This window comes from Lutjanus erythropterus, chromosome 1 (assembly GCF_056507025.1).
Source record: "Lutjanus erythropterus isolate fLutEry1 chromosome 1, fLutEry1.hap2, whole genome shotgun sequence".
In the NCBI taxonomy this organism is placed as follows: Eukaryota; Metazoa; Chordata; class Actinopteri; order Lutjaniformes; family Lutjanidae; genus Lutjanus; species Lutjanus erythropterus.
The window spans coordinates 21,548,973-21,576,702 of NC_139317.1; the positions used below are offsets into that span (position 1 = coordinate 21,548,973).

The 27,730-nt window shown below is 38.3% G+C and overlaps 3 protein-coding genes across 3 annotated transcripts in view; 2 read left to right on the plus strand and 1 right to left on the minus strand.

Moving 5' to 3' along the window:
• Positions 1–3,491, minus strand: part of pde3b (phosphodiesterase 3B) — a 68,992-nt gene extending 65,501 nt beyond the window's left edge. The window contains exon 1 of the mRNA XM_084716635.1: positions 2,429–3,491. Within this exon, the coding sequence (XP_084572761.1) occupies positions 2,429–3,319 (891 nt within the window). The 5' untranslated portion in view covers positions 3,320–3,491. The remainder of the gene's footprint in view (positions 1–2,428) is intronic.
• Positions 3,492–7,225: 3,734 nt separating this feature from the next.
• copb1 (COPI coat complex subunit beta 1) lies at positions 7,226–19,742 on the plus strand. The gene is made up of 22 exons (XM_084716782.1): positions 7,226–7,380; positions 10,797–10,949; positions 11,182–11,411; positions 11,992–12,161; positions 12,267–12,381; positions 12,497–12,589; positions 12,694–12,831; positions 12,961–13,080; positions 13,897–14,004; positions 14,119–14,265; positions 14,388–14,533; positions 15,065–15,161; positions 15,263–15,423; positions 15,511–15,631; positions 15,725–15,952; positions 16,120–16,299; positions 16,822–16,966; positions 17,062–17,181; positions 17,289–17,434; positions 17,637–17,726; positions 18,924–19,079; positions 19,333–19,742. The coding sequence occupies exons 2-22, from the start codon at positions 10,859–10,861 to the stop codon at positions 19,390–19,392; spliced, it is 2,862 nt and encodes a 953-aa protein (XP_084572908.1). The 5' UTR covers positions 7,226–7,380; positions 10,797–10,858; the 3' UTR covers positions 19,393–19,742.
• A 4,287-nt stretch (positions 19,743–24,029) lies between these two features.
• Positions 24,030–27,730, plus strand: part of rras2 (RAS related 2) — a 42,011-nt gene continuing 38,310 nt past the window's right edge. Inside the window, exon 1 of the mRNA XM_084716724.1 lies at positions 24,030–24,919. Coding sequence (XP_084572850.1) covers positions 24,818–24,919 — 102 coding nt within the window. The 5' untranslated portion in view covers positions 24,030–24,817. The remainder of the gene's footprint in view (positions 24,920–27,730) is intronic.

The following is a 27,730-nucleotide window of genomic DNA, read 5'->3' on the forward strand; positions in this document are numbered from 1 at the left end:
TGCTGCAGTCAGATAGGACTGTCTGGTTAGGTTGTTATTCTGGCGGCAGGATGTAGATGGACACTTACATTTCATTGATTATCTTGTGCATAAACTTTTAAATGTACAGTAGATACTCCCAGCACAGTGTAGATAAACAATAGTGATGCTATGATGGCAGGAAGTTATTTGAGCAAGTAAAAGTGCACCAGGGGATGGTAAATACAGATTTTTTTTGCTCCTCACTGATTGGACCATTGATTTAAAAACAGGTGACTCACCTTCTTTTCAAAAAAGTGAATAAACTGAGTTTACCTGGGTTAGTGGTGGCAACTAACAATTATTTTCATTGTGAGTTAATTTGTCATTCATGTTCTTGGCTTGCTGTTTGGTCTAAACAATGTCAGAAAATGGTGAAAAATGTGAATCGCTGCTTCCCAAAGTCCAAGATGACGTCCAAAAGTGCCTCGATTTATCCACAACCCAAAGATATTCTGTTTATAATAATCAAATTAACTCATTCACAATATAATGTGCTCCTTTACCAGAAATATTTTCCTAGCCAAATGTCTCATGTTAGCCTGATAAACTGATTTAGTTCTTTGGGAGATTGTTTTTCTATAATTTTATTTGCCTTGTGGGGATTTTTTTTTTTTTTTTTTTTATGAATAATCTCTTTTCTTTTTGTTTTGTTGACTGCTACAGTCAGGTGGGATTGTCTGGTTGTGTTTTTATTGTGGCAGCAGGATGCAGATGGACACTTACATTTTATGGATCACTGACATTATACTGAGAATATCGACATTTTAAAGTTTATATACCAGATAAAGGAATACTGACGCTTTGATGGCAGGAAGTGCTTTGAGCAAGTAAACAGCACCAGGGGTGTTGTGGTGAATACAGAGGTGGGTAAACTGTTGTTTTCCGTGATGTTTTCCCCTCATTGGGTGATACAGTTGATGTGAAAATAGGTGAGTCAACTCTCACCTTCATTTCAAAGAGGTGGATGAACTGAATTTACTTGGGTTTACCTCCCACTTCACCTCTGAACTAGACATAACAGCATGTTGAATGTTGGTTTGATTATAATTTATTTTACAGGCCATAAAACACATCTGAATAACTGGCTTAAATACTGTAAGTTTCTGACAAATAATGTGATGACTGTGAGACTTTGGACGTTCTTCTCAAAAAAATGACTCAAACATATTAATCAATTATCAGAATAGCTGGCAATTAATTTAACAATTGATTCATAACTAATTAATCGTGGCAGGTCTAGTTGCAGCTGTCAAATACCATAAAATATCTGATTAATCTGTCATATAGGCCTTGTATCAATCCTTGTACCAGGTTAATAGTTACTAAGTTAATCAGTCAGTCATCTCATTTGAAAATAAAGAATTTCAAAGAAAGTTATGGGCCTTTTAATATTTATTTTATATTCTGTATCTGATAAAATATTGTTTGTTTATTAAGGGGCCTCCTGCCATTTTGCAAAAACAAGTTGAGTATTCCTGCTCTATGATAATATATTCTACTTACTCTAGCTATAATGTGGGTTATTGAATCATAACCCCTGTATTGTGATATGTATCGTATCACCTGATTCTTGCCAAAACACAGCCCTAGTAGAGCCAGATAGATATATCGATCAACTGATATTATTAGCCCGATATTGGCCTCACATGGCTATATCATCTATATCCGTATCGTTGTTGTTGTATCGTTTTTTTTACAGTACACTATGCAGATTGCTTGTTTTGTTTTTGTTTTTTTATTGTTTTATAGGCAACATTTTAGATATACTTGATCCCTTTCCTTCATTCAAGTTGTATGATTTGATTTTTAGTTTATTTATAGTTATTTATAATAATTAAAAATGCCAGTGAAAGTTTAATATTTCATACTCTGATGTCATTTTGGATTTTACATATATGAGTAAAGAACAATTCTGAATATATCAATATAGGAATTTTTGTTTATTCCCTAATGTTGGTACTGGCACCAAAAATCCAGCATCTGTGGGGCCTTAGTATTAATTACATTAGGAAATGCTCTAATTTTAGAGTAAATGTGGACAAAGCCCTTTCTTGGGAAGGTCTGTGTAATAGCACTGCAAAAAAAAAAAAAATCAGGTTATAATTTCCTTCTACCTGAAATAATCTACAATAATCTGGTGAAGTCATTCACGATACAATGTCCTCTTTGTCCAGAAATGTTTTCCTTAATTACAAGTAATTTGCTCATTGAATATCTAACTGGTTTTGTCCTGGGAGGGGGGGGAATGTTTTTCTGTAGTTTTATTTGTTCTGTGGGCTTTTTTTTCCATAAGTGTTTTTGTCTTCTGATGCACATATGCACTGTGGGTAGCTGTGGATGGTCAGTGGGCCTACTTTTCAACTATAACAACAACAGACAGTGGTCCTGCGGGGTGAAGAAGACCTACCTGTTCTCTGGATATACATGGCAACGACGGTCTGCGAGGCATTTTACAACTGCCATAATAGCTGGTCGACGTTTCCCCAAGTGAAACGCAACTGGACCTTCTCCTCGGTCTGATCACTGGCACCTTTTCCTCGGCGGTGGAAATCCCACCACTCGGCGCTTCCCTCGACGGGTAGTAGCGGTCAAAGCAGAGCCCCAACAGGGAGCCCGAGACCCCCGCAAAGCAGGCGAAGAGCGGTCTGAGCAGTGCGGGCAGACCGCTCAAACTTGTGAAAGAGACCAGCCACACAACGCTGGCAAAAACCAGTATGAGAACACTGTGTTTGAGTTTGAGAGTGGGAATCAGCGTGAGCAGACCCACACATCCCAACACGAATAACAACCTGCCCACCATTTGCATCTGGTGCTGGTCCTCTCCCCATTGCAAAAACCGCAAAACCAAAAAATCCCCGAGGTAACACGATGCTGGCAGCGAGACGAGCCAACATTTGCTGCTCTCCTTCTTTTTCCTCCGCAGGTAAAACGTTAGAAAGAAGAAAGCACATCCTATGCTGAATAAAGGACTGATGGACTGGGAGAAGCCCGACAAAAAAGTCCGCAAATCCCACAGCGAGTCACTTTGCAAGCTCCTAGAAATGAGAAAAGACACCGCGAAGATCACAAACGCGCCGACGTACAGGGCAGACACCTTTAGCAATTTTGAATTGAGGATGTCTTCGTTGCAAAACCTGCACACGTTAAACAAAAATCCCCTCTGATGGTCCTGTTTGAGAGGGGTGACGCAGCTCTTCACATAGCCGTTCCTGAAGCCCTCTGAGCTGTTTACACTTCCAGCTCCGTCGTGGTGCCTTATTTTACTGTGCAAAACCTCTCCTTCCTCCCGTGCAGCCATGGCTCGACTGTAGGCTCCTCGTTTATCCACGCTAAAAGTCCCCCCTCTTACAATATTCACGCCGTATTAACGCTCAACTACATGACAGCAAATGCACTCCATAGTCACTCAAACGTGCTCCAGCACTTGGACTAAAGAAAGAAGGTGAGATGTTGTTTTTACAGAAATGGTGCTCTCTGTCGCCGCCTACAGGCCACAACCGATACACCTCAGGGCTTTGTAATGTGTGGAGCGCTGAACCAATCCTGAGCCGCGTTAGCAATGTAATATAATCAATATACTCTCGAGCTCGCAGTTAATGAGGAAACCTTTAGAAAACATATCATTTAATAAAGAAAATATCACTAAATCTGTCTAGTTAACTTGCCATAACAGTTTTATAGTTATTTACGGACGTTGTTATAATTAATTTAGAAATAATTGAGAGATTCGTTTAAAGTGAGATAAATTAATAAGCGAACTGAGCAAACTGTTCCAGAGGCGCACAAAACACGCATGTAGTTTTATTATAGTATTTTCGTGTTTATTTTACTCAACGAGTAGATATGTGTTATAATGATAATACGGTCTTTTTTATCTGATTAATTGTTCCTGTAGTGATAAGAATGTGTAAGTCATTGTGGTGGTGATTATAAGGTGGTGTAGCGGTAATGTGCTTTTTTTCGTTGTGTTATCATTATCACTTTGACAATATTGTTCACGACATTCATGCAAATAAAGCATATTGAATTGAATAGTTACAGTTTTGAATATTTATTGTGACTTCGTGTCTCATCTACGTATGTTGTTTAAATTACCTTGTCCGTATAGGGATAAGTAACTGTATAATCAAAGTAATCTTTTATCATCAGAGTACAGGGTCATTTGTTGGCCAGTGTCGCTGCATCATGTTGCTCTGGGATCGTTTGGTTCACCTGCCATCAGCTTGGTACAGTGGGCGATCGTCGATTGAACTGATCAAAATAACGCTGCAGCCGGCTTCAACTGCTGACCAGTAATCAGATATGTAACATGTTGTTTAACGTTTTTTGGCTGGATAAATAATCTTCGGTCAAAGCCACTGTTCATGACTGGACAGAAACAATCGCTGGATGCTTGTGCTAGCGAGCGTTAGCAAAACACAGCGAGGCTTTCCATAAATGTAAGCTAGCTTGTTGACATTGTAAGTTTGTGAGAAATCTCTTAGCTTGAAACACCAACAAGACTTTTTTTTTTTAATTGAAGCTATTATACCTTGAGACTGCAAACTTAAGCAAACATTTTTTTTACCCCCAAAAGAAAAACGCTTCCAAAATTTTTCGTAATTTCAAAGTCCTGTCATTTTTATATTGTCCACTCCAGTCAGAACAACTTTATCAAGCCACAGCAGCACGAGAAAAAAATGTCAGTTTGATGTCAAACTAATCTTGGAGCTACCATAGACAGATGATAGACCTTTTTCTGAGCGAAATATATGAAAGGTCACACCAGGAAAAGCACAGGTGCAATTAATTATATTAATGATGACTGCAGAGCATTAAGTTTAGCCAACTTCGGTTATTGGAACCCTTAAATATAACAGAGCCATTGTTAAAGTAATTAGTTACACCTGTGTCTGATGTGAAAAAGGTCTATAGAAAAGGCAAAGAGGTTCTACTGATATATCACTTTTTGTCACAGGTAAGGTCAGTGTGTTTTACATTTAAATACATACAAAAACAAATAAAAAAGGAATAAAGTAAATGCACAAAAAGCAACAAAAGAACAATCATCCTGTACAGGAAACTGTCAAACCCTGCATCCACCTTAGACACTAACACAAATATACACACACAAATACAGAGGAATTGATCACTGCCTGATCTATGATCTATAAAGCCCGAGAAAATATAGGTCACATAAAAGGTCTTCAATTTGTTTAAATTAGGCATAAGTTGTCTCAGGTCATGAAAGACACTGACTACCACGTCAGATGTCATTTACACTATGACTTTACAGGTGGGAGGCCTGTTTGCATTCATAAAAAAGGCAAATGTAATATTTCAAATAAAAATTCTGTGCCCCTGCCACTTGTTTGGTCGTTTTTTGACATGTATTGATCTGTTGCAGTGGTGTTGGTGTTTAGAGGCTTCAGGTTGGCGTAAAATAAATGCTTGTATTCTGTACACCACCATGACACTTTTTTTTGTTATGTTCTATTATTCTATTGAGTTGTCAATCAGTGTCCCTTTATAAATTTTTTCCTGTAAGGGAAACCATTCCTACAGTAAAGGATATTTTCACTGTAAATAAGGATCATATAATAAACAATAATGTTCATAGTAAGCACATGGCGTAGATAGTAGCACGTGTGCAGCCATTGCTCTTTGGCTCACAAGGCTCTCTGATGTAGTACAAGTACTTTGCTCTTGACCTAAACCATAAACCTTCCTTATCATTATCAATTAATCTGCCTTATCATTATCAATTTGAACTTGTATGCCTGTGTAAATACTGTCAAGGAAGTGTGTGTTAATCAGTGTAAGTCACTCTAATATATTGTGGTGATTGTAGCCAAATAAAACAACTGATTGTGGCTAGTTGGTTTACAAAACTCACACAAATCAACAATTTTCTGAATACAACAAAATCAAAACAAAATTTAACCTTCAAATGAGAATTAATTGTGTAGTGGTAGGCTGATATAACTTATGTCTCTATGCAAAAGAACTCTTGAAAAACTATTAGATATATAATAGGGCTGCACTGTTGTACTGGATGGCATATTTTCTCATTATGACAAACATGGCCAGTGTAGTTATACAGACAGCACTACTGAATATACTAATTGTTGGTTTTGGTGTGAATAATAAAATGATAAAATAACTTGAAACCTATCCTATTAACCTTTTGTGTTATAATTTGTCTAAAGAGTGTATCTGTGTAGTTTTATCAGGTTTTGGGACAAGACAAAATATTACTGCAGGGGACAAAGGAGAAAGGTCTGCACACTGTAACACTCCAAGATAGTTTAATCTCTCTTTTTAGGGCAACTTTTTGATCTGAACTATGCAAGCCTTTCTCCTTCGTGCCCTGCAGGTTTGTCAGGTTTAGCATAAAAAAATCACTTTCCATTTTCCATTTCCCCAGAAAAACAAATTATTCCAGTTATATTTATACTCAGGGGCTGTTGCACTGCTGTATATTGGTGAGAAAAGAGTCAAAGATGATGATGAGTGAATGCAAGATTTCAGATATTCAAAGACTGCAGTTCATTCAAGTTTCTGTGCGTTCATGAATTTCTCATGTCATGAGACTAAGCTTCCACTGGAGGGAGCTGCATTACCATTAAAATCTGTTGTTGAAACACAAGAGTAATTGTAGTTCAGTGATATGTATGTGGGTGAGAGAGAGGGAGTTTCTATTTTGTTTTTCAGTTCAGCAGGGCTTTTTTTTGGTAGGGGAAACAGATGTTTACATTGTCTAACCAAGTGCATAAAGATGTGAAAAGAAAAATGCTCATAAACAGAAAAATTCTTAGCTGTATTTAGTAGTATCAGTATTTAGGAATGCATATTTTCTCTCTCTCTCAAAATATGACTATAAATACATAATTGCTGCAATGATCACTATCAATTATTCATTATATGAAAGGACACTGAAGTCAGAAAGTGTTCTTTAATTCCCAATGCTTTGTAGAATTTACTTAATGTTTCCTTATTGTGGAAAACTCTTCAAAAACAATCAGTTTCCAGCTTATCAGACAACAGGATGAAATGATGAAATCCTGAAATACGCACAAACCTGCAGTGTTAGATCATTAAATAAGTTTACAGTTCCTAATATAACTATAATAGGTGTTTTTATCTCTGTTTTCTGAATAGGATAGATCCTCCTGTGATTTTCGTGTTCGCGGTTTGAGCCTTCCGGAGCACCGTAGCAGTGATGTGGCTCAGCAAGTAATCTTCCACGTCATTAGGAAGTGGTGGAGAGAGAGCCGAAGAGACAGCTCGCCAAAGGCAGCCTCTGTGGATTTTTACTCATGTAAATATCCAAAACTGGATATCGAAGGCCACTTCGGAGAATAATAGTCGTGTAATTAGGTAGGTTATGTTAATTAGTTTTAACCAATATGAGTGATGTTTTCTTTTCTGACCCGTGGTGACTGTTAAAGACAGCTAGCTAACGTTACTGTCCTCCATTTCATTGCTAGCCTGGACAGAAGCTAAATTGGCGTTAGCTAACGTTCGCTAGTTAACCACTGGTAATATATTTTAACTTAATATGACCGCTTGAATAGTCGATAATAACCGATCATGGCGTTTTGTTGAGGTGTTTTTGCATAACTGTTGGCGCTAATGCAGCTAACGTCTTTAACGCTATAGTAATTCGTTAGCTGCAGTGTTAACGATGCGTATCACAAATCAATTCAAACTGTCACAAACTTAAAGTCCAGATAAAAGATAAGACAGCACAAGGAATACATACATTAAATACAAGAGAGTGTAATTATTTTAACGAGAATAATATATATTTTAATGCCTTACAAACCAAAACTAACCAACTCTTAACTAGAGTTGGAGTAACCTGTAGTAATAAACCTTATGTTTGATAAAGTCCAGATTATGTCATGTTCAGTCAAAAGGCCGGAACATAACTACATCTAATTTCTCAGAGAGGTTTGGCAAGTGTTCACTCCTGCAAAAGCAAATAATTTATTTGCACTGCACCAACCACGTCTTTTAATAACCTTCTCGTGGTATCATTATGAGTAGGGCTGCAAGATATGTTTTAAAAGAAAATCGTAAAAACAACATAAAATAATTTTGGTTGTGATTGCGATATGGTTCAGAACTACTGGAAATGATCATCTCATAAATTATTATCATCAAAATAATAGTGACATTTCTTGGGGTCTGTACCAAACAATTATGTTTTCTTACAGCTGGAGAACAAGATTTGTAGGGCAGTCTATCTGCGCAGCACTACAGTACTTCATTATCATGTTATTTTGTCATTGTCATTTTGGCATTTTCCTTTCATCACAGATTTAGTTTCTGCCATTTGAATATCGCAATTAATTGTGTAGCCCTAATTGAAAGTATTGACTCCTGACCTACAGACAAAAACACTTTACTTTTACTTTTACTTATACACTGCATCATCTTGGTCTCTTAACTTATATTCTCATGGCATCATTATAAGCTACTTGAAGTCTCTGTAAGCTTGCTTTTTTGTAGTTTGAATACAAGTGTGCAGTATACAGTGCAGGGTTCCACATTAATAGTGTTTTTCTCAGGTCAGGGAAGTGGGCCAGAAATCTACTTGCCCGTAGTAAATTTGTACTTGCCCATGTATTAATTGTTTTGCCAGCAGTTTTAGATAAGAATAACAAGTAAAGTTAATAATCATATTTAATCAAGGGCTGCAACATCTATAAAAAGTCATAAATTGAAAATAGAATGTTCATTTCAATTTTGTGGAGTGCAAGGGGATATCTTTAATTGTCTTGATTTGTCACACTAAAAGCAAAAGATATTTAGTTTAATGTGATAATTAACAGAAAACAAGGCAATCTCTCGATTTGAGAGTCAAAAAACAACATTTTCTGCCATTTTGTCTGAAAAAATACTTAGATGATTAATTGAATATCAATATTTTGACAAGCAATTGATGGTAACATCTTAAATGTTGACAAGACAGTTTAACATTAAAGTGATAACCTGGCTGACCAGGCCTTTGTTATTATTATTATTATTATTGTTATTATTATTATTATTATTATTATTATTTGTGTCTGATGCAACATAATTGCAGGAATAATCCAACATATGAGTTTTGTGAGCAAAAGTACAACAAACATAAAGTAATATTATATACATCAAACATATAGGTCATTTAAATTGCTTGCTTGTCTAGTTGTATTCACTTGGTATTCATGATACAAAATATTTTATAGTTGATCCAGTGGTATCAAAGCAATGTGGTATGCATTACTAAAAATGGCTAATTAGGTTAGGTTGGGCTGTTTGCAAATTGGTAAACATGAGCCTAATCAAAATTTGGAAAAATGTAAGTCTGTTTAAAACAGTAGTATATGTATAGTGAAGCATATGTGTAATGAAGCAGGTGCTTGGTGTAATCATGCCTCTTGTTCATACCGACCATTAAGAGATCATTTCAGATGCACCTCCAGTGTCGGGGATGTGAAACAAAGTTAACAGTAAAAAAAAACCTCCAGAATTTATCTAAAGTTTGGCGTAAGTGAGTGTCTTCCAGAGTTAGACCTACATGCTTTTTAAAATCCACTCTGAATGTTACTATTCCTCCACCACCGTTACACACGAAAACCCTATCTGAGGAAAAGTCTGAAATAAAGAGACTAACTTTGGAAGATACTCACTTCATCTGAGTAACTCTACTGTCTACTGATGCCTCATATTGCTCAAAATAAACTTATAAATATATATTTTTATAGAGACCTCTCCATTATTTCCAAAGGAAGCATGTTCAGAATGGATCGGTAACTAGCCATATGAACAGGAGTGATGATTACAGCAAACAAAACCTGTTTCAAAGTACATAGAGCCATCTAACTATTGTTTTAAGACAGACTTGAAAATTTATGAACCCGTCCTCTAAATTCAAGTTAGTTTTAAATTTCTCATTTTTTAACTTAACACTTTGGTTAAATTTCCTGTTCAGATGATTCTGTTTTATGCAAAAAATGTCACACAAAAACACATGCCTACATGGTTGTAGTCAAGAATATATTTTCTCAAGTGTTAACACTTACACCTTTATTTAAAGAACAACCTACCCTACTGTTACAGTAGCTGGTGTGTAATGGCATCACAACATTTTATAGTTCCCCTCTACCAATACTTTTTCTGGCCAAGGTTATGGGGCTGAAGCATATCCCAGCATGCATTGAGACAGAGGCAGAGTCTCCCAGGGCAGGTTGCAAGTCTGTGGCAGAGAAAACACCAACAGAACATTCACAACGACTTAGAGTTTCCAATTTATCTGGATTTGTTTGAAGTGACTATGAAAAGATCTGGAGACACCTTCGCTCTTAACAATGAGTCCATGTGCTCCCAGCAGTTTAATTCCAGTAAATGAGGAGTGGTCATATTTGGTAAATCTTGCTTTGTAGACTCAATTAGCTCTGTTGTTGACAGTTTTCCAGTAAAAGTAAGCCCTGTGATTGATTGTATGATAGCTGTTCTAGGTTTTAAATATCTCATAAGAAGAGTTTCTTGGTCCTATTTTTTAACAGCTTGCCGTGCCTTCTTCAACTGTTGCAAAGGAAATGAAATATGACCCTGCAGTGGTGTGTTCTGTTGTATGCACATGATGCTGCACAGTTAATTTATTTTGTCCCTGCATGTCAACATGTGTTAATGCAGATTCTGTTCATTCTATGTGAACATCTTCATAGTTATTTGCTGCAGTTCTATGTCTGTGTAAATGTTTTCTCCACCATTTACTTAATCTATTGTTTTTCTGTTTGCCACAGGTATCATCCAGTGAGCGACATTCATTGGGATTCTTCTGAGTGGATAAAAATCCAGCAGCAAAATGACAGCTGCAGAGAACGTTTGTTACACTCTGATCAATGTTACATCTGATTCAGAGCCCCCTTCTGAAGTCAGCTTAAAAGCTGATCTAGGTAACTGATCTTAATCTTAACTTCAAAACCTTTTTTTACCAAACAGATTTCCTCACTTACCTCAACAAAAAAAAATGCAAAGGGTAGATATTTAGTTCTAAAACCTCTCTCTCCAACTCACAACCACAATGGTGGTAACTGGAATTACTCATCAAAAGAAAAATCACAATGCATGCTTGAGACTTTGCTGATTGCTTTCAAAGTAGTAATAAAAATCATTATTTTTCTACAGAAAAGGGGGAGATCAAGGCAAAAACTGAAGCCTTGAAGAAGGTCATCATCATGATCCTGAACGGTGAGAAGTTACCAGGACTGCTGATGACTATCATCCGCTTCGTTCTGCCACTCCAAGACCATACTATTAAGAAACTGCTGCTGGTTTTCTGGGAAATTGTTCCCAAAACTACCCCAGATGGCAAGCTGCTCCAGGAGATGATCCTGGTCTGTGACGCCTACAGGAAGGTGAGCTAACTGACACTGATTCATCACCTCAATTTGTCAGTTTTTAAATAGTGTGTTTTTTAAATTGTTATACACCATGTGTAACAGCAGGGAACAGAATAGTTATAACAGTGACAGTGTGAAAACAAAATAAGATACACTTCTAGAAACAGTGTGAAAATTTCATATCACAATTAGAGTGACCAAAATTATCACAGTCAGAAGTATTTTTGTGTTAAAGTGGTTTTGCTTTTTTTCTTTTATAAATATAGCCAGCCATGACCTAAGTGTGAGCATAAAAATGGCATGAATTGTCCCGGGCACAATCTGTTAATTAAAGAAGACAATGCAGCAGTCATTAGCAGCCCTTTTATAAAATAAAATATAAACAATAAAATAAAACAATTAGCTATGTAATGTGGTAAACATGGTCACAGTCTGGTATAGAGACATTTTTTAAATTGCAATATTCAATATATTGTCACATCCCAATCATTGAATAATAGCTTTGTCAGAATATGTTGGTTTGGTTTAATTTTATTTTAAATATTTTTAAAAATCTTTCAGTAATCCTCATATAAATTCTTTCTTTCCATTTCAGGACCTGCAGCATCCCAACGAGTTCATCCGTGGCTCCACTCTGCGTTTCCTGTGCAAGCTGAAGGAGTCCGAGCTGCTTGAGCCTCTCATGCCGGCCATCCGGGCGTGCCTGGAGCACCGCCACAGTTATGTGCGCCGCAATGCTGTCCTGGCCATTTACACCATCTACAGGTACAAACTGTTCAACGATTTACATTCACTTGCCTTTTCACATACATACATTGTACTTATTTAATTAGTGGACGACAAGGAAGTGATGATGTCTGTTAATTTCAGGAACTTTGAACATCTCATCCCTGATGCTCCAGAGCTGATCCATGATTTTCTTGTCAACGAGAAAGATGCCAGCTGTAAGAGAAACGCTTTCATGATGCTGATTCACGCAGATCAGGTCAGTAGCACCTTGGCCCTCTCTCACAGTTTCTACTGTTGTGGGCCACTAGACTTACAAGCGTCTATCTCAAAGACCTTACTTACATCATGTCATTCACATTCATACCTTACAGGATCGAGCTTTGGATTACCTCAGCACGTGTATTGACCAGGTTCACACTTTTGGCGACATTCTCCAGCTTGTCATTGTGGAGCTGATTTACAAAGTGAGTCATTTATTTGTCTGATTGAAGCTTTGTGGCACAACAACCTCCAACCAGAAGAGTTTTTTTAATATTTGACTTCTTGTTGTTTTTGTTGTGTCTGTTAGGTTTGTCATGCTAACCCCTCTGAGCGTGCCCGGTTTATCCGCTGCATCTACAACCTCCTGCAGTCCTCCAGTCCAGCTGTGAAGTATGAGGCTGCCGGCACTCTCGTAACCCTCTCCAGTGCTCCCACTGCCATTAAGGTACATCATCAATGTTTTGTCAGTGATCCTGTGTATGTCTACTGATGTTATATTACAGTTGACCCAACAGCAGTGCTGTCTTAGGGCTAGTACAGTCTATAATGCGTTGCATGCTTTGTTGGACTCCAGGCTGCTGCCCAGTGCTACATCGATTTGATTATCAAGGAGAGCGACAACAATGTGAAGCTGATTGTTCTTGATCGTCTGATTGAACTGAAAGAACATCCCACTCATGAGCGTGTTCTCCAGGTACGTTGAATTATGGCTGTGGTTAAGTTTTTCTGCATTTAACAAATAAATGTTGTGCCTGCACCTGTTTAAATGATGTTTATTTACTGCTGCGTGACATTTTAAACGCAAAGCTTTTCCTCAGACTGCTTCAGTCAGAAACTTTGGACAGCAGTAAATAAACATCCTTTAAACGGGAGCATTTTCAGGTCTCTCTCTTTCTTAACTCACTAACCGCAAAGACCATTACCCTCCATCCCAAAACATCCCTTGTTTAAAATAAGATAAATCCAAATGTAAGCCCTCCAAAAAAAACCTCTTACCCATTAATAGTTATTAGTAGTGTCTTGTCTTTTTGTTCAAGATTATAGCTCAATGTAAGACCAGAGCAAAATGTATATGACAACATACAGAATTAAGTTTTATTTACTCTAGGTTATAGAGCCAAAACCAGCAGAAAAAGATATCAGAATTTGGAAAAAGTTGTTCTTGTATTAGATACAGCTGCTATGACTAGTCTATTAATCAATTAGTTTATTTAAAGAAAGTTAATTGCTAATAATTTAACTTAATTTCTCAAGCAAAAATGTCAAATGTTTGCAGGTTCCATCTTCTTACATGTAAGAATTTGAAGAGTCTTTGGGTTTTGGAGAGTTGGAATTGCAAAAGAAGGATTTTATAGACTAAATGAATTAATTGATTAACTGTTGAAAATCATGTAATGGATATATAATCGATAATGAAAATAATCATTAGTTGCAGCCCTGTTATTATGAGACAGAACCAGGTTACTGCAGCTACTTTCTATCAATCCTGTGGTTATGTTTTTTTATCCAGGATCTTGTGATGGACATCCTGCGTGTCCTCAGCACCCCTGACCTGGAAGTCAGAAAGAAAACCCTGCAGCTGGCACTCGACCTTGTTTCATCTCGCAATGTTGAAGAGGTCAGCAGCACGCACAGCTTATCCACGTTCTTGTTGTTGTCTTCTTGTCCAAGCATGGAAACAAACAAAGAAGGGAATATCCTGCAAATATAGTGACATCTGTGTGTTTTCCAGCTGGTGATTGTTTTGAAGAAAGAGGTGATCAAGACAAACAACGTGACAGAACATGAAGACACCGATAAGTACAGGCAGCTGTTGGTGCGCACTCTCCACTCCTGCAGTGTTCGCTTCCCTGACATGGCGGCCAACGTCATACCTGTGGTGAGTTTCCTTTTATTTAAGAACACCAAAAAGAAGCTTTTTGAGAGACTCCCTAAATGGTGCTTTATGGGCATATAATTAGAATATGCTAAGACCTCTCTGTGTGTTGACATGATTTACAGCTGATGGAGTTCCTAAGTGACACTAATGAGGCAGCTGCTGCTGATGTGCTGGAGTTTGTACGAGAGGCCATTCAGAGATTTGACAACTTGAGGCCCCTCGTCATCGAGAAGATGCTGGAAGTCTTTCACGCCATCAAAACCGTCAAGTAAGACTTCATAAGCACATGGAGGGGAATATAATGCAGTGTCTTGGTTTTTGTTTCTCTCCACATTTGGGTTAGCCTACTTAATTTTGACAAATATAGAAAATCAGGAAGATATAAAATGTACAAAAGGAGCAACTCTTAAGTTTTAGTACTCAGCTGTTTTGTCATCTGAGGCTGGGGGCCGCTGAAGCGATTGACACTGGTACTTTGACATGATGTCAGTTGGTTTAGAGCTGAGTAAATGTCCAGCAAATAGCCTCTGACTAAAAAATAAAATACAACTGGTCTGCATGTGTCCCACCTCAGACAATAACTGATTAAAAAGTGCTTCTCTCCTTATGAATGTAACACTACTGACTGATAAGAGTGAATCAATCAACCAAACAGCCACAAGGTGTCAGCCCTTCTCTCTATTGTCGTGTTTGTCAGCTGTTTCAGAGACTTGACTGAGTTTTGTCATTAAGGCTGCACAGTGTATCAATACAGGAGTGTTTTGCACAGTGAATATTGATGATTTTTGTTATGTTTCAGGATCTACAGAGGGGCGCTGTGGATCTTGGGAGAATACTGCAGCACCAAGGAAGACATCCAGAGTGTGATGACAGAAGTACGCAGGTCCTTGGGAGAGGTACGTTTGTCCATTATTGTGAGAATTTAGTTTAACAGCTGAAAGTCCAAACTTAATTGAAACTGTGACACATTTCTGACGTCTGTCTCTTGTTTGGACAGATCCCGATTGTAGAGAATGAGATAAAGAAAGAGACAGGAGAGGTGAAGCCAGAGGATGAAGTGAGTGCAGCTCCAGCTCAGAAGCTGGTGACAGAGATGGGCACCTACGTGACACAGAGTGCCCTCAGCTCCTCCAGGCCTTCGAAGAAAGAAGAGGACAGGTAGTAAATGGCACTTATGGGATGTATATTGTTATTTTCCTGTAATATTCTCTTCCCACTCACTAAATACTGATTTTGTTCATCCAGACCTCCACTCAGAGGCTTCCTGATGGACGGAGACTTCTATGTGGCAGCTTCTCTGGCCACCACGCTGACTAAAGTGGCTTTGCGCTACGTTGCTATTGTTCAAGACAAAAAGAAACAGAATGTAAGTTGTCACTGAAAGGCAACGCATTTGTAAAAATCATTAAACCAGCTGCCTGTTTGTCTCTAATCCCTGCTGTCTTGCTGTTCCTCGCAGTCCTTCGTCGCAGAGGCCATGCTGATCATGGTCACTGTGCTGCACCTGGGCAAATCCTCCCTGCCTAAGAAGCCAATTACAGATGATGATGTGGACCGCATCTCGCTGTGCCTCAAGGTCCTGTCAGAGTGCTCACCGCTTATGAATGACATTTTCAACAAGGAGTGCCGCAAATCCCTGTCACATATGCTGACTGTCAGACTGGAGGAAGAGAAGCTGTCACAGAAGGTAACGACTGTCGACTCAGAGGGCTGGACTCAATATTTAACCTCCTGACAGCTGGAGCGTCATCATGAGTAGAGGGAGTCAACACATTTTTGTGTGTTGATTGTTTTATGGGGCAGACTGTTGCCTGGATTATCCAAATAACAACGTCTTTCTTATTCTGACCACAGAAAGAGTCTGAGAAACGTAACGTAACGGTGCAGGCAGACGACCCAATCTCCTTCATGCAGCTAACAGCCAAAAACGAAATGACTTCTAAGGAGGACCAGTTCCAGCTCAGTCTGTTGGCTGCCATGGGCAACACTCAGAGGAAGGAGGCTGCTGATCCCCTTGCTTCAAAACTCAACAAGGTAAACTGCAAGCCCTGCAGAAATCTTACCGTGCAAGAGAACTGAGAAAAATGCTACTGTGGGAGACTGATTTAGGCTGTAAATAATACCTCTGCGAGGAGATCAAATGGATTTTTCTGTTTCAAAAACATTTGAAAATGTGCCCAAATCCTTGTTGCAATTATAACGCATAAATATTTAAAGACCTGACTGTCGGATTTGCCTTAGAGGATGTTGCTTTTTTTTTTGGATTACACAGTAGAAAAGTTGTTCCTGTTTGTATGTGTTTGAAGTTTACAGATAATCTACTATTTAGTTGTGGAATCTGACCTATTTCATGTAATTTATTTAATATATTATAGGTAATATATTTTGTTTATACAAGTTCTTTTCTTTGTCCTCCAACTGAACTGCTGCACTGATGCTGAAGTCCTTGTCATTCCTGTAAAATCCCCGAATGGCAAAAAAAACATCCCTTAATTAATTATTGTTTGGAAATTGTTGTATTATAATTAAATGTAATGTAATTTTTGTCCACTCCAGGTGACCCAGCTGACAGGCTTCTCAGATCCAGTGTATGCTGAAGCCTACGTTCATGTCAACCAGTATGACATTGTGTTGGACGTGCTGGTGGTCAACCAGACCAGCGATACTCTCCAGAACTGCACCCTTGAGCTCGCCACTTTGGGTTAGTTTATTTTCCAACTCACTAGACAAAACGTGTACAGGTTCTCTTCTCCAGAGATTCTGGTTTTTATCTACATAAATGTTTCCACCCTACAGGTGATCTTAAGTTGGTTGAAAAGCCTTCGCCTCTGACTCTGGCTCCCCATGATTTTGCTAACATCAAGGCAAATGTCAAGGTGGCTTCTACTGAGAATGGCATTATTTTTGGCAACATCGGTAAGTCCGTTTACCATCATAATTTAACTTTTGTTGTTTTTGTTTTGGTCTCTGTAAGCAGAATATGTTTTCTTATTTATGGGGATGTTTGATTTTGTTCTTCCTAGTGTACGATGTGTCGGGAGCTGCTAGCGACAGAAACTGCGTCGTCCTCAGTGACATCCACATCGACATCATGGACTACATCCAGCCAGCCTCCTGCACCGACGCAGAATTCAGACAGATGTGGGCAGAGTTTGAGTGGGAAAACAAGGTGAGCTTTGCATCTACCCTGTGGCCAGTTTCCTCAGATTTTCCAAAAGTTACATTGTTTGGCACCATGATTCAGTAACCTTTATAAGATTCATCTTTTGTTCTTTTTCAAAGAACACATAGATTTACATCCAGCAAATCAGTAACAGTATTTTGGGATGTTGAAAGAATTGAACTTTGAAGATGTCTTCTCTTCGTTGTAGGTGACAGTGAACACCAACATCACTGATCTGAACGATTACCTCCAGCATATCCTCAAGTCCACCAACATGAAGTGTCTGACTCCTGAGAAGGTTTGTATGAGACAGCAGAGCAAAGAAAGTAAATGAGATTAATGCTGCATTCACATGGATTCAGGCAGACAACAGACATCAAATTGGATATCAGCTTAGTGGATGAGAGCATGATGATAAAATTAGATTATGCTGGCAGACAGTACGGGTAACAGTAGACAGCATTGCCATCCAAAGTTAAAATATTTAAACTTTTTCCATCCTGCGTGACATAATTTACAGCTGGATGTTTCATAGCTCCATCACACAAGGAGACAACATGGGTGATCTGGACAAGCACAACAACATGTAACATCAATTTTAAGTTTGCAAAAAAATAATTACATACAGTAAAAGACACAAAATAATTGTATGTAATATATATTTTTATATTCTTTGTGAATGATACAACATGATTATAGCTACATGTTGTCGTGTGTTTCGTTTTGCCGTCCTGCCACTCCATTGGACTGTTTGTTTGTTTTTCCCGTTTCATCCAGAAGGTGTTGTCCATCTACCATCTGCCTGAATCCATGTGAATGCTGCATAAAACATATTGTGCTGCTGCATGTTGGGAAAACACCTAAGTGGCCTTTGTAGTACTCTCACCAGAACTGTCTGTAGTTGGTGGCCGTGGGACGAATCCGTCCCTTTATCAACCTCAACCACCAGCTCCTTGATCATTTATAAATATGAAAAAAACTATATCATTGTGATTTTATTTGAATTTGCGAGTCATTGGTTATGTCTGTTGTTAAGCACAGACACACTTTCAAAAGTTTTAACTCGGGCTGTTTAAGCTGAGGGAATATAGGAGTCAAACTGAATTAACCGAACTGAGAAAAAAAAAAAATCAAAATGCAACTACTTTATTATTATAAAGGTGCTTTGTTTTTTTTCCTGTATTTTTGTACATCACTTGTCTTCCAATTATGAAAACTAATGAGGAGGAGAAAAAAAGGAGCCTCATTTTACATGTTTAAATTCTTAATTTAACAGGTCAGACATGGCAAATGTAAATGTCTGTCCCTGTGGCACCTTCCTTTTTCCAAATCTGGACCTTGAGTAAGCCTGGTCTGTATCTTCTCCTGTGATGACTGTATGTATGTAACCTAGAGTAAATCATCACCAAGCCCATCCCATTAGATGAAGCGTGTCAGCGCTGTGTTGTTGTGGTTGTTTTGCAGTCTTCTTAACTCTTTTTGTCTTCCAAACCAGGCTCTCTCTGGCTTCTGCGGCTTCATGGCTGCCAACCTTTACGCTCGTTCTATCTTTGGAGAAGACGCCCTGGCTAATGTCAGCATCGAGAAGCCCATCCACCTGGGGCCTGAGGCACCTGTCAACGGACACATACGCATCAGAGCCAAAAGTCAGGTGGGTCACAGCTGCTGCACCATGAACCCTCATACATCTGAGAAGTAAAGGCTTGGTTGAGTTTATTCGCTCCAAAGCAATAAATTCATTTTTGGAAAGATAACATTGAATTTATTGAGAGAATTAAAGTGAATGGAAAAGTAAAGTAAATGTATAGAACAACCCCTTACATGTGATGTTGCAGTAAAGCTTAATGTTCTTACCAGTATGCATCAAGTCTGTTAAAATAAATCCTCCGTCCTTCGTTTCACAGGGGATGGCTTTGAGCCTCGGTGACAAGATCAACCTCTCCCAGAAAAAGACAAATGTCTGAGACGACTCTGATCCAGCTGATCTCTCTTGACTTTTTAAAAGTCGCCTGATGTTCTCTCGTATCGCCGGCCGTCTTAAAGCCTTTTCATCATCACAGCAAATTAAGAACTCTATGGTCAGTTGCTTCAGTGCTTTTTCTTTTCTTTTTTTTTTTTTTTTTTTTACACATCACCTCTGTCTGAAAACTACAGCTCAGTAATGTTCTTTCCCTGTCCTGTTTAATTTTCAATAAACATATGTATTAAAATAACAAGAAAATTTAGCTCCATGCTGTATTCACTGAGTCACTTTCCACTTTATAATTATTTCGGTTCACACAATTTGAGTTTTGAAATAAATACATCAATGTGGGCTGTTGTTTGTCAACTTTACTGATTTTTTGCTTCAGTATATTGTGAAGTTTAGATGAAAATCTGCCGTAGCTTTGGAACATATTTATTATTAATTTCTAGTAATTTCTGCTTAAATTACTTTTAAATGTTTTAATTGATTCATGTGTATCATGAGATTTTTTTTTTAAGAAAATAGCGAAGTTTGAAACAGTTAATCATGTCATTAGACATTTTAAAAAGACAGTTTTAACTCTCTATGGTCTTGCCGCTTGGTAACACCCATTTTTGACCGTTGACACTCACACAATACATCCTCAAATATGGTGCAATACTTTAAAAAGCAGCTGGGCCCTGAGGAAGCTAATAGTGTTTTCATTTGTCACGTGACTCTGGAGGTCATGTTGAATCCCTTTTTTTTTTTTTTTTTTTTTTTTTTTTTTTTAAGCAGCCTTCCTCACATGTTTTAGTTCCATTCTCTCTCCACAAAAATGGGCTGTCATTTTATAATCTGAAAAAATTTGATTCATATTATTATACGAGTTAAGTTTGTTTTCTAATCGTTAAATATACTTTATTTAATAGTTAATGGAAAATTAACAGTAAATGTAACAGTGTAAATGCCTCGAAGTAACGCCTTATCATTATGGATTCCCACTGTTTTTGTGTATTTTAGTTTATACACTGTTCAGCTAATATATGTGAAATGCATTGATAAATATTTTATTTCATTTTAACTAACTAAATGAGTGAGACAAAGATGACAGCCACACAACAAATGGTGGCAACATCCTGAATGTCAGGTAACACAACAGAAAACAGCCATTTAAACATAACACAAATGATCAAACACTGAAATGTGATATATGGTCTTGTCTTGAGGAGGGTTAAAATAATTTGGTTTGATAGATTGTTGATGTTAAATTTGCTGAAATGTGCTCACACTCCTTAACACATTAATTCCTATAGGCTGCTCCACAATGGTACAATGTTTCCTGAAGGTAACATCTAAACAAACAAACATATAAATAATTAATTTTTAATCTTTTTCCATTTCAAATGGTAAAAATTTAAACTGGAGAGGCAATTGAATGTTTTCCATTTGTATTTATTTTAATTCTAATTTTAAACAACTCTGTTTTCATTCCTTACCATTAAAGTACAGTGTTGCTTTAAGGTGACACACCCTAAAGTGTGCCCTAATAAAAAAGGAAGCTAGAGACACATGTGAGGGTGTTTCTGCCCACTTTAAAAATATCACCAAACCAAATACTTGATCTACCACCCATTAAATGATACACAGAGCAGGGAGTGGCAAAAAAGATCCAGAGGGTTTATTTGAAGTCTCCACCTAAACGAATTAAGTTATTAATAAGGTAAACATACAGAACAATACAAAAAATACTTTACACGACTTTATGAAGAGCCATTGTTTCTGAGTGCCTTCTCACGGAAAGTTGAACAATGCACTTGGCATGATTGTTGATGTTTAATAAAGTGATTTCAAAGAGAATAGTCACTATGTTCTAAAGTTCAGAGACTCCTGTCTGGACTGCAGCTCCTGCTGTGTCCAGATTCTCATCTCTGGGCTCTAATTAGAATTCCTCAGACGCCTCTTGTGATATCTTACACAGTGTGAAAGTGATTGGATTTTCTTCTGTCAGCACCCCAGAATTGACACTGACATCATGTAGACTCTGAAATACGTACATATCTCGGGCAGGGACATGATTTCTTTTAACCCGGGATGATTTATAGCTGTGATTTCAGTGGTACTCTTAAAGCCATCTGCAAGTTTTTACTGTCGTTGCGATAATGAGATGGAGATGGATTAGTGTTGGCACAGGCCTACATATTCCACTTGCCCTCCTGTTTATAATTCATGAGTAAAGGGACATTTCTGGGAATGTGCCAGATTAAAGGGTCACAACCTCCGGTCATACATTTACAATATCTGTGAAATCTGTCTCTCCAGGGGGTTAGATAAAGGCTGAAAGGTGGCTTTGAGGTCAGAGCGTCAGCTGTGAAAATAAACAGTTGGCTATCTGGCAGCACTGTCATCGCCAAGCTACTGTGTGCAGTCGGTGTACAGCCTCTTTAGATTTAGGCTAGATATTATCCTATAATTATCACAGTCACAGCTAAACTCCATAACCTAAGATCTGAGTATTTGCACCCTGTGTTTTTGTAATAATTTCTGCTTTTGGCAAGCTATCATATAGGCAGAAAGTCTTCTCCTCAACGAGGGATCACTGCTACATTCTTAATTCCTCATATATTTTATAGGGATTTGCACTATGTATGTAGGACAGTGATTTTATAGTGCCTTTATTATATTTTCCATCGATGCCGGTGTCAAAGCGACTTCTGGATTTCATCCTCTAAGGTATCCGTGCAATATTGTATTTATTTGGCCCCTGTGATGCTTTTATAGATGTCTGTCCTACAATTTATTATAAGAACTGCTGTAGCAGCTACATTTCATAGATTTCCAAGCTGCTAACAAGCTCGTCCTTGGTACTTTAATCCCAATAATAATAAGTGAGTCTAAAGTTTTAACAATGCTATTAATACTGTATATATTTAATTAACTTATAATTTTAAAGTCTGAAACAATTTTTATGTACTTAAATGCTCTAAATCAAGACTTTGAAGAACACTGGAGTGCACACTTTCAGGCCCAGCCTATCTTTTGACACTAGGTGGCGCCACGGCTGTCAAAACAGACAGGGTGGTGGTATTCTGCATAGTATAATCCTGGAATGAGATTTGTCATAACATGACATATAATTGACATGTTGACATAATAGAAGTCATGCTTGTACACACTGAAGTAAAGTCTGTCACTACAGATGAACTGGATCAGTTCTGACACTCTAAGTGACAGAAAATCAAAGTTTTTCCCCGACTTTTTTCAAAGTAGCTTGTAAAATAAACAGCATTTTATGATACAGATAATTAGAATAACAAAGCCTTTTGTCTTTGTAAAAGGAACTGGTAAATTAAGTCACTGTAATGAATCATACACACATTCCCACTAAGATGAAGCTGAAATTTAACAACAGTAAGTTTCACTGGAGGCAAATATAATAATGCCCCCCAGTGCAGGATGAGACATCAACAGTTTTTAATTATTATCCAGGAAAAGACAAACTCCTAAATACCATTAAAATACCCGAAAATATCTACAAAACGACTTTTTTGTCATTGTTGGGCCAGATACTAGTGACTGGGTGATGCACAGCAAAAAAAAAAAAAAAAAAAAAAAAAACCCAAAAAAACAGACAATTAAAGTTTAGTCATGTACATCATGATGCACAAATTAATATATACATATTGCATTTCATGCAAATAATGATCAAATGATTACAGTTTAAATTAAGAAGAAAGAAAGTTCTTAAATGTGAGTTTAAAAAGTGAAAATGTATTGCTGTGAAAACAATTTTTAAAAAAGGTGTTTGAATGAATAGTAAAATCTGGAACTAGGATTTTTTTTTAAATTACTTGTTAGATGCATTAAAACAGACACCTGATAGAACTTCATAAAGGTTCTACAATATCTCGGTTGAAATGCATTCGTAGTTTTTCTCCCTTTGAATGCACACAAACAGTGCAGAACAACAGTGTGGGTGGAACAAAGCAATTTGCGTTTCCACTGTGGACCGAGCTGTCATTCCTAGAGAATTGGTCATGACCATAAGGTGGGTCACAGGATATTTTATTTGGGTTGCCAAATAAACAGGACTGTGGAAGAAATTCTGCAAATTTTTAAAATGTGTATAGTTTCGCTGATGAGAGGGAAAAAAGAGGCTGTTGACTCCACCTAAATACACTTACTTTGTCTTATTTATGAAGTATGCTAAAATGTCCTATATTGTATTTCTGATGACAGGAAATTAAAAAATTAGATGGCCAAAAAAACTCAGCTCAAATCAATTCTCATTTCTAAAGTATTTAACATGTATTTGTTTTTAATAACAAGCATCAGGATAATATAAGATGATGTGAAATGACAATAAAAATGGTCAGAAACATTAATTTATGCACAAATTAACTTTATTGATATTACATTCCCATGCATGTATGTTGTCAATAATCAGCAACAAAACAGATTCAGTGATTGACTATGAACAAATTTGTATCACCACAGAGAATACAATACAAGTTTAACATTGATCGCAAAAAAATACCATCAAGTATATTATAACCAGTTCTGTTGTACTGCATTTGAAACTACAACCTGTGCAAAATCACTCTGATGATTATCCTATTGTAAATTGGTTCATAGACAGAAAGTTTGGGAACCACCAGTCTGAAGACCTGCGAAAATTAGGCAGACAAGATCAGGCTGAGGGATCATTTTAGTTCCTCGAAAAGCAGACCCTGGCACTAAAAGTTCCAGAAAGTTGCGGTGGAAACGCGGCTTTTCTGACGCTCAAACACCAAGTGTTCCTACCATCCCCAGTCTCCCCTGTTACATATATGTGTATCGCTGGAGGTTTACATTATGATGGCAGCTGCAGGGCAACCTTTATTAGCTCTGTGTAACTGCTTGTAAATAAGCGGGCACCGCTTTTGTGAGCGTGTGCAGGCTGTGTTTGAGGACAGGAATGTGACTGCAGGGGTGTGTGATATTAGTCTCAGCACAGGGCTGCAGGGTGGGTTAGGACTGTGTGTGTGTGTGTGTGTGTGTGTGTGTGTGTAGGAGGGGGTGTTGAGGCAGGCAGCCTGTAGAAGAGCCCCTAGCGCCAGACATTAGTACTGGCCTGGCTGATTACTCCTACTATCGGCTCCACAGCCTGAACATCGCAGTGTTGTCGAGGCTCAAACACGGTCAGGCGTATGGACTAGCTCCGGGACCCCCTCTCTTCTTATCTCTCCGTGCACTAAACGGACTACACCGACGAGTCATCTTTTTTTTTTTTTTTTTTTTTTTGTGGCCCCCTGTTCGAGCTCTCCTCCGCTGCTCCTTCGGGTCTTGTCTCTCCACTGCAGGGCCTCTTCTTCAGTTTACAGGAAAAAAGTGGGTGTTTGCTGCTCACTGGTGTTCCGGCAGCGGCGGCAGGCGGCGGCGAGCGCAGCAGCGAAGTGTCCTCGATGGCAGGCTGGAAGGACGGCTCGGTGCAGGAGAAGTATCGGCTGGTCGTGGTCGGAGGCGGCGGTGTCGGCAAATCAGCCCTGACTATCCAGTTTATTCAGGTCAGTGTGCGCCCCAGCCTTGTGTTGAATTTTACCCCCTTGCTTTGATTTCTCTGCTTATCCGAAAACAGAGAGAGAGAGAGAGGGAGAAAGAGGGGAGGTGGGGAGGGGAGGCCAGACACGGGAACCCCGTAAGCGGACACCGGGGTCTGTTTTCTTCTCCGCTACTTTGCCGAGGCCTACAACTATTTACCAGAAGATGTTCTCGGCTGAGCTTTATTTTGTGAGTTAAACGAGGAAGGACGGCTGTCACTTTAACGCTACGCTTTCCGAGAGATCCACTTCCACTTTGCAGTTTATAGCCGCTGGTGTAAAGAGAAAGGAGAGAGGGTCTACGGAGCTCCTGAGTTTGTCCTATTTTATCACTAAGTCAGGTATGTAGGATTTAGAGTCCACGATTAGTTGTCACGGCTCTGAGGTTTTAGTCTGCGAGGGGCCTGCAGAGCCCCAAACTTCAAGTAGTGCGGAGGGAAAAGTTGCACAGAAATCACGTTAGTCTCTGCAAGAGTGAGTGGCACAGAAGGGGAGACCGGGGACAATTGTAACGTGGTTTATATTTTCTTTTCATGTAAGGAAAATATATGTGTGTTTGTACTCAACAAAAACTGTAAATCCAACACTTTTGTTTATGCTTCAATTTTGCACAAATTGAAGTAAAAAATTTAAAAGACTTCCTCTGTGCACACAAAAGGTTTATGTCTCTCAAATTTTGTTTCACAAATTTGTTAAACTCCATGTAAGTGAGCACTTCTTTGCTAACATAGTCCATCCATCTTACAGGTGTGTAGAGCCTGATCAATACTTGATCTTTTGGAACTGAAACATTCAGGTATTAAAGTTTTGGCAGATATTCTATATACAGAATATAATATACAGAATATAGAATATTATATAATATATACAGTTCATAAGCATACATCCTTTTGCAATGATTCCTCAAATGTGGTTATTAATTGTGACAAAGGTATGTAATGAAAGAGGGATATTTTACAGTTCAAGAATATATTATCCAAAATTGGTAATGAAACAGTAAACTTTCACTTTAACTATTTTTAATGATACTAGTAAATAATTTATATATATATATACATCACAAATAGAATAAAACAATATATATTAACCTTGAATTCAGGAAAAGAATCAATCAAATCAATCAAATAAAATACTGCCAAAAAAAAAAAAGTCTGAATTAGTGTCTGTGGGGAAAAAAAGAAACATTTTCATATCCACATATATCAGACAATATATATTGATCCAGACTGATTAAGCTGTGGTATATCAGAGCAATGATATCAGTTGGGCTCTACAGGTGTGGTATATAGAGATGCTAATTAAACAGTATGTTTATTGCACAGGTGTGCCATGGACTGGACTGGTTTTATCCCCCCTCCCCCCCGAAAAATATTAGGCACTGAACCATGTCTGTTTCACATATACAGATACCATTTTTTCCCCAGGGGTGGCAAAGTCATGACCCACCCTGTTCTGTCTCTGATTGGCTCACCCTGATATCTCTACCCTTACCACAATCAGTCACCCCTCATGCATAAACCTAAGCAACCCAACCAACGAAGGCAATGAGTACTGGCCAATTTTCACAGTTAGCTTGGTACATATTGTTATTAGTATATACTGTTTGCTTTGCATAGTGTCTTTAGATAATCGTTAGCAAGGTTAGCTAGATAGCTAGCTAACATAGCCTTCTTTATTCAAACAAGTTAAGTGTGAAACTTTCTCAGAGTGAAGAATGAGATTGAGTTTGGTTGGACGTCAGAAAACCAGAAGGAAGAAACAGTGTGTAGAGGCAGAATATTTTCCCATCTACCTTGGTGATTTAAGGGTATATTTCAACCAAACCAGAGATGGTGATTGTTGAAACAGTGCAAAGACGAGCCAAGACGTTTCTGGTGACTTTTAAAGAATAAGTGTCATGCAGAATTGACTGTGTTACCATTGCCCCCGGTCTTCCCTACTGAGAGGGAGAAAAATTCTTTTGAATTCATGTTTGAGAGCCACCAAACTGTTCCAGATCTCATTAGAAATATGTGAACTAGAGAGAAAAGCCGTTAGGGCTGAGTGAGCGTAAAACAAGCAGCGGCAGCAGCAGCACAAAAAAGTCCATTGAAAGATGATTATTAACTTTGTGTGTTCAGAGGCAAGCTGCTGGGTAACCTCATTCAAAGCACTTCCAGTAACTCAAGGCAAACAACTACGCTAATATAAATATGCTTAGAGATAAAACGTCACTGACGCCCCCCTGAGAGACAATGTCCTCATCAGTTTTTATAGCTGCCCACTTGAAAACTCATCCGTGTCACATATAAAAGGCATGTAAACAGTTTACCTCCCATCTATCCCTGGTTGCATTCCAGCACGCTGCAGACATTTCGCCTGCCTTGCTTTGACCTTCCAGGCTTTCATAATCGTCATTTAGGCAAGGGCTCCTTTTCCCAAAAGTCTGCACATACACACACACACACACACACACACTCTGTAGAGAAGTCTAAGAGATGACAAACTTTGCCCTTTGCCTTGTGTGTTTCCCCCTCGTGTCACTGTGTTACTGACCAGACTGCAGGCAGCTGCATGTCTCCACACTGTCAGACAATAGTGGGCTGGCACACGTCTCAGAGTGGGGGTTAAAGGCTTGCGAGTGTGAGTATGTGTGTGTGTTGGGGGGAGTTGTGTCTAATGAGGGTTCAAAAAGCTCATTAACTGCATACCAAGTAAAAAGGGATCAGATAGCTGTGGCACAGATTTTTGCCATAGCCTACTGACCCTACTGACCTGAAGCAGTGCAGCATTTAAAGC

Bases quoted from the DNA above. Each gene is read 5' to 3' on its own strand.
- copb1 (XM_084716782.1), top strand. From the start codon at position 10,859: ATGACAGCTGCAGAGAACGTTTGTTACACTCTGATCAATGTTACATCT. The intron at 16,300-16,821 runs GTAAACTGCAAG...TGTCCACTCCAG, and splicing joins TTGCTTCAAAACTCAACAAG to GTGACCCAGCTGACAGGCTT. The intron at 19,080-19,332 runs GTGGGTCACAGC...TTCGTTTCACAG, and splicing joins GCATCAGAGCCAAAAGTCAG to GGGATGGCTTTGAGCCTCGG.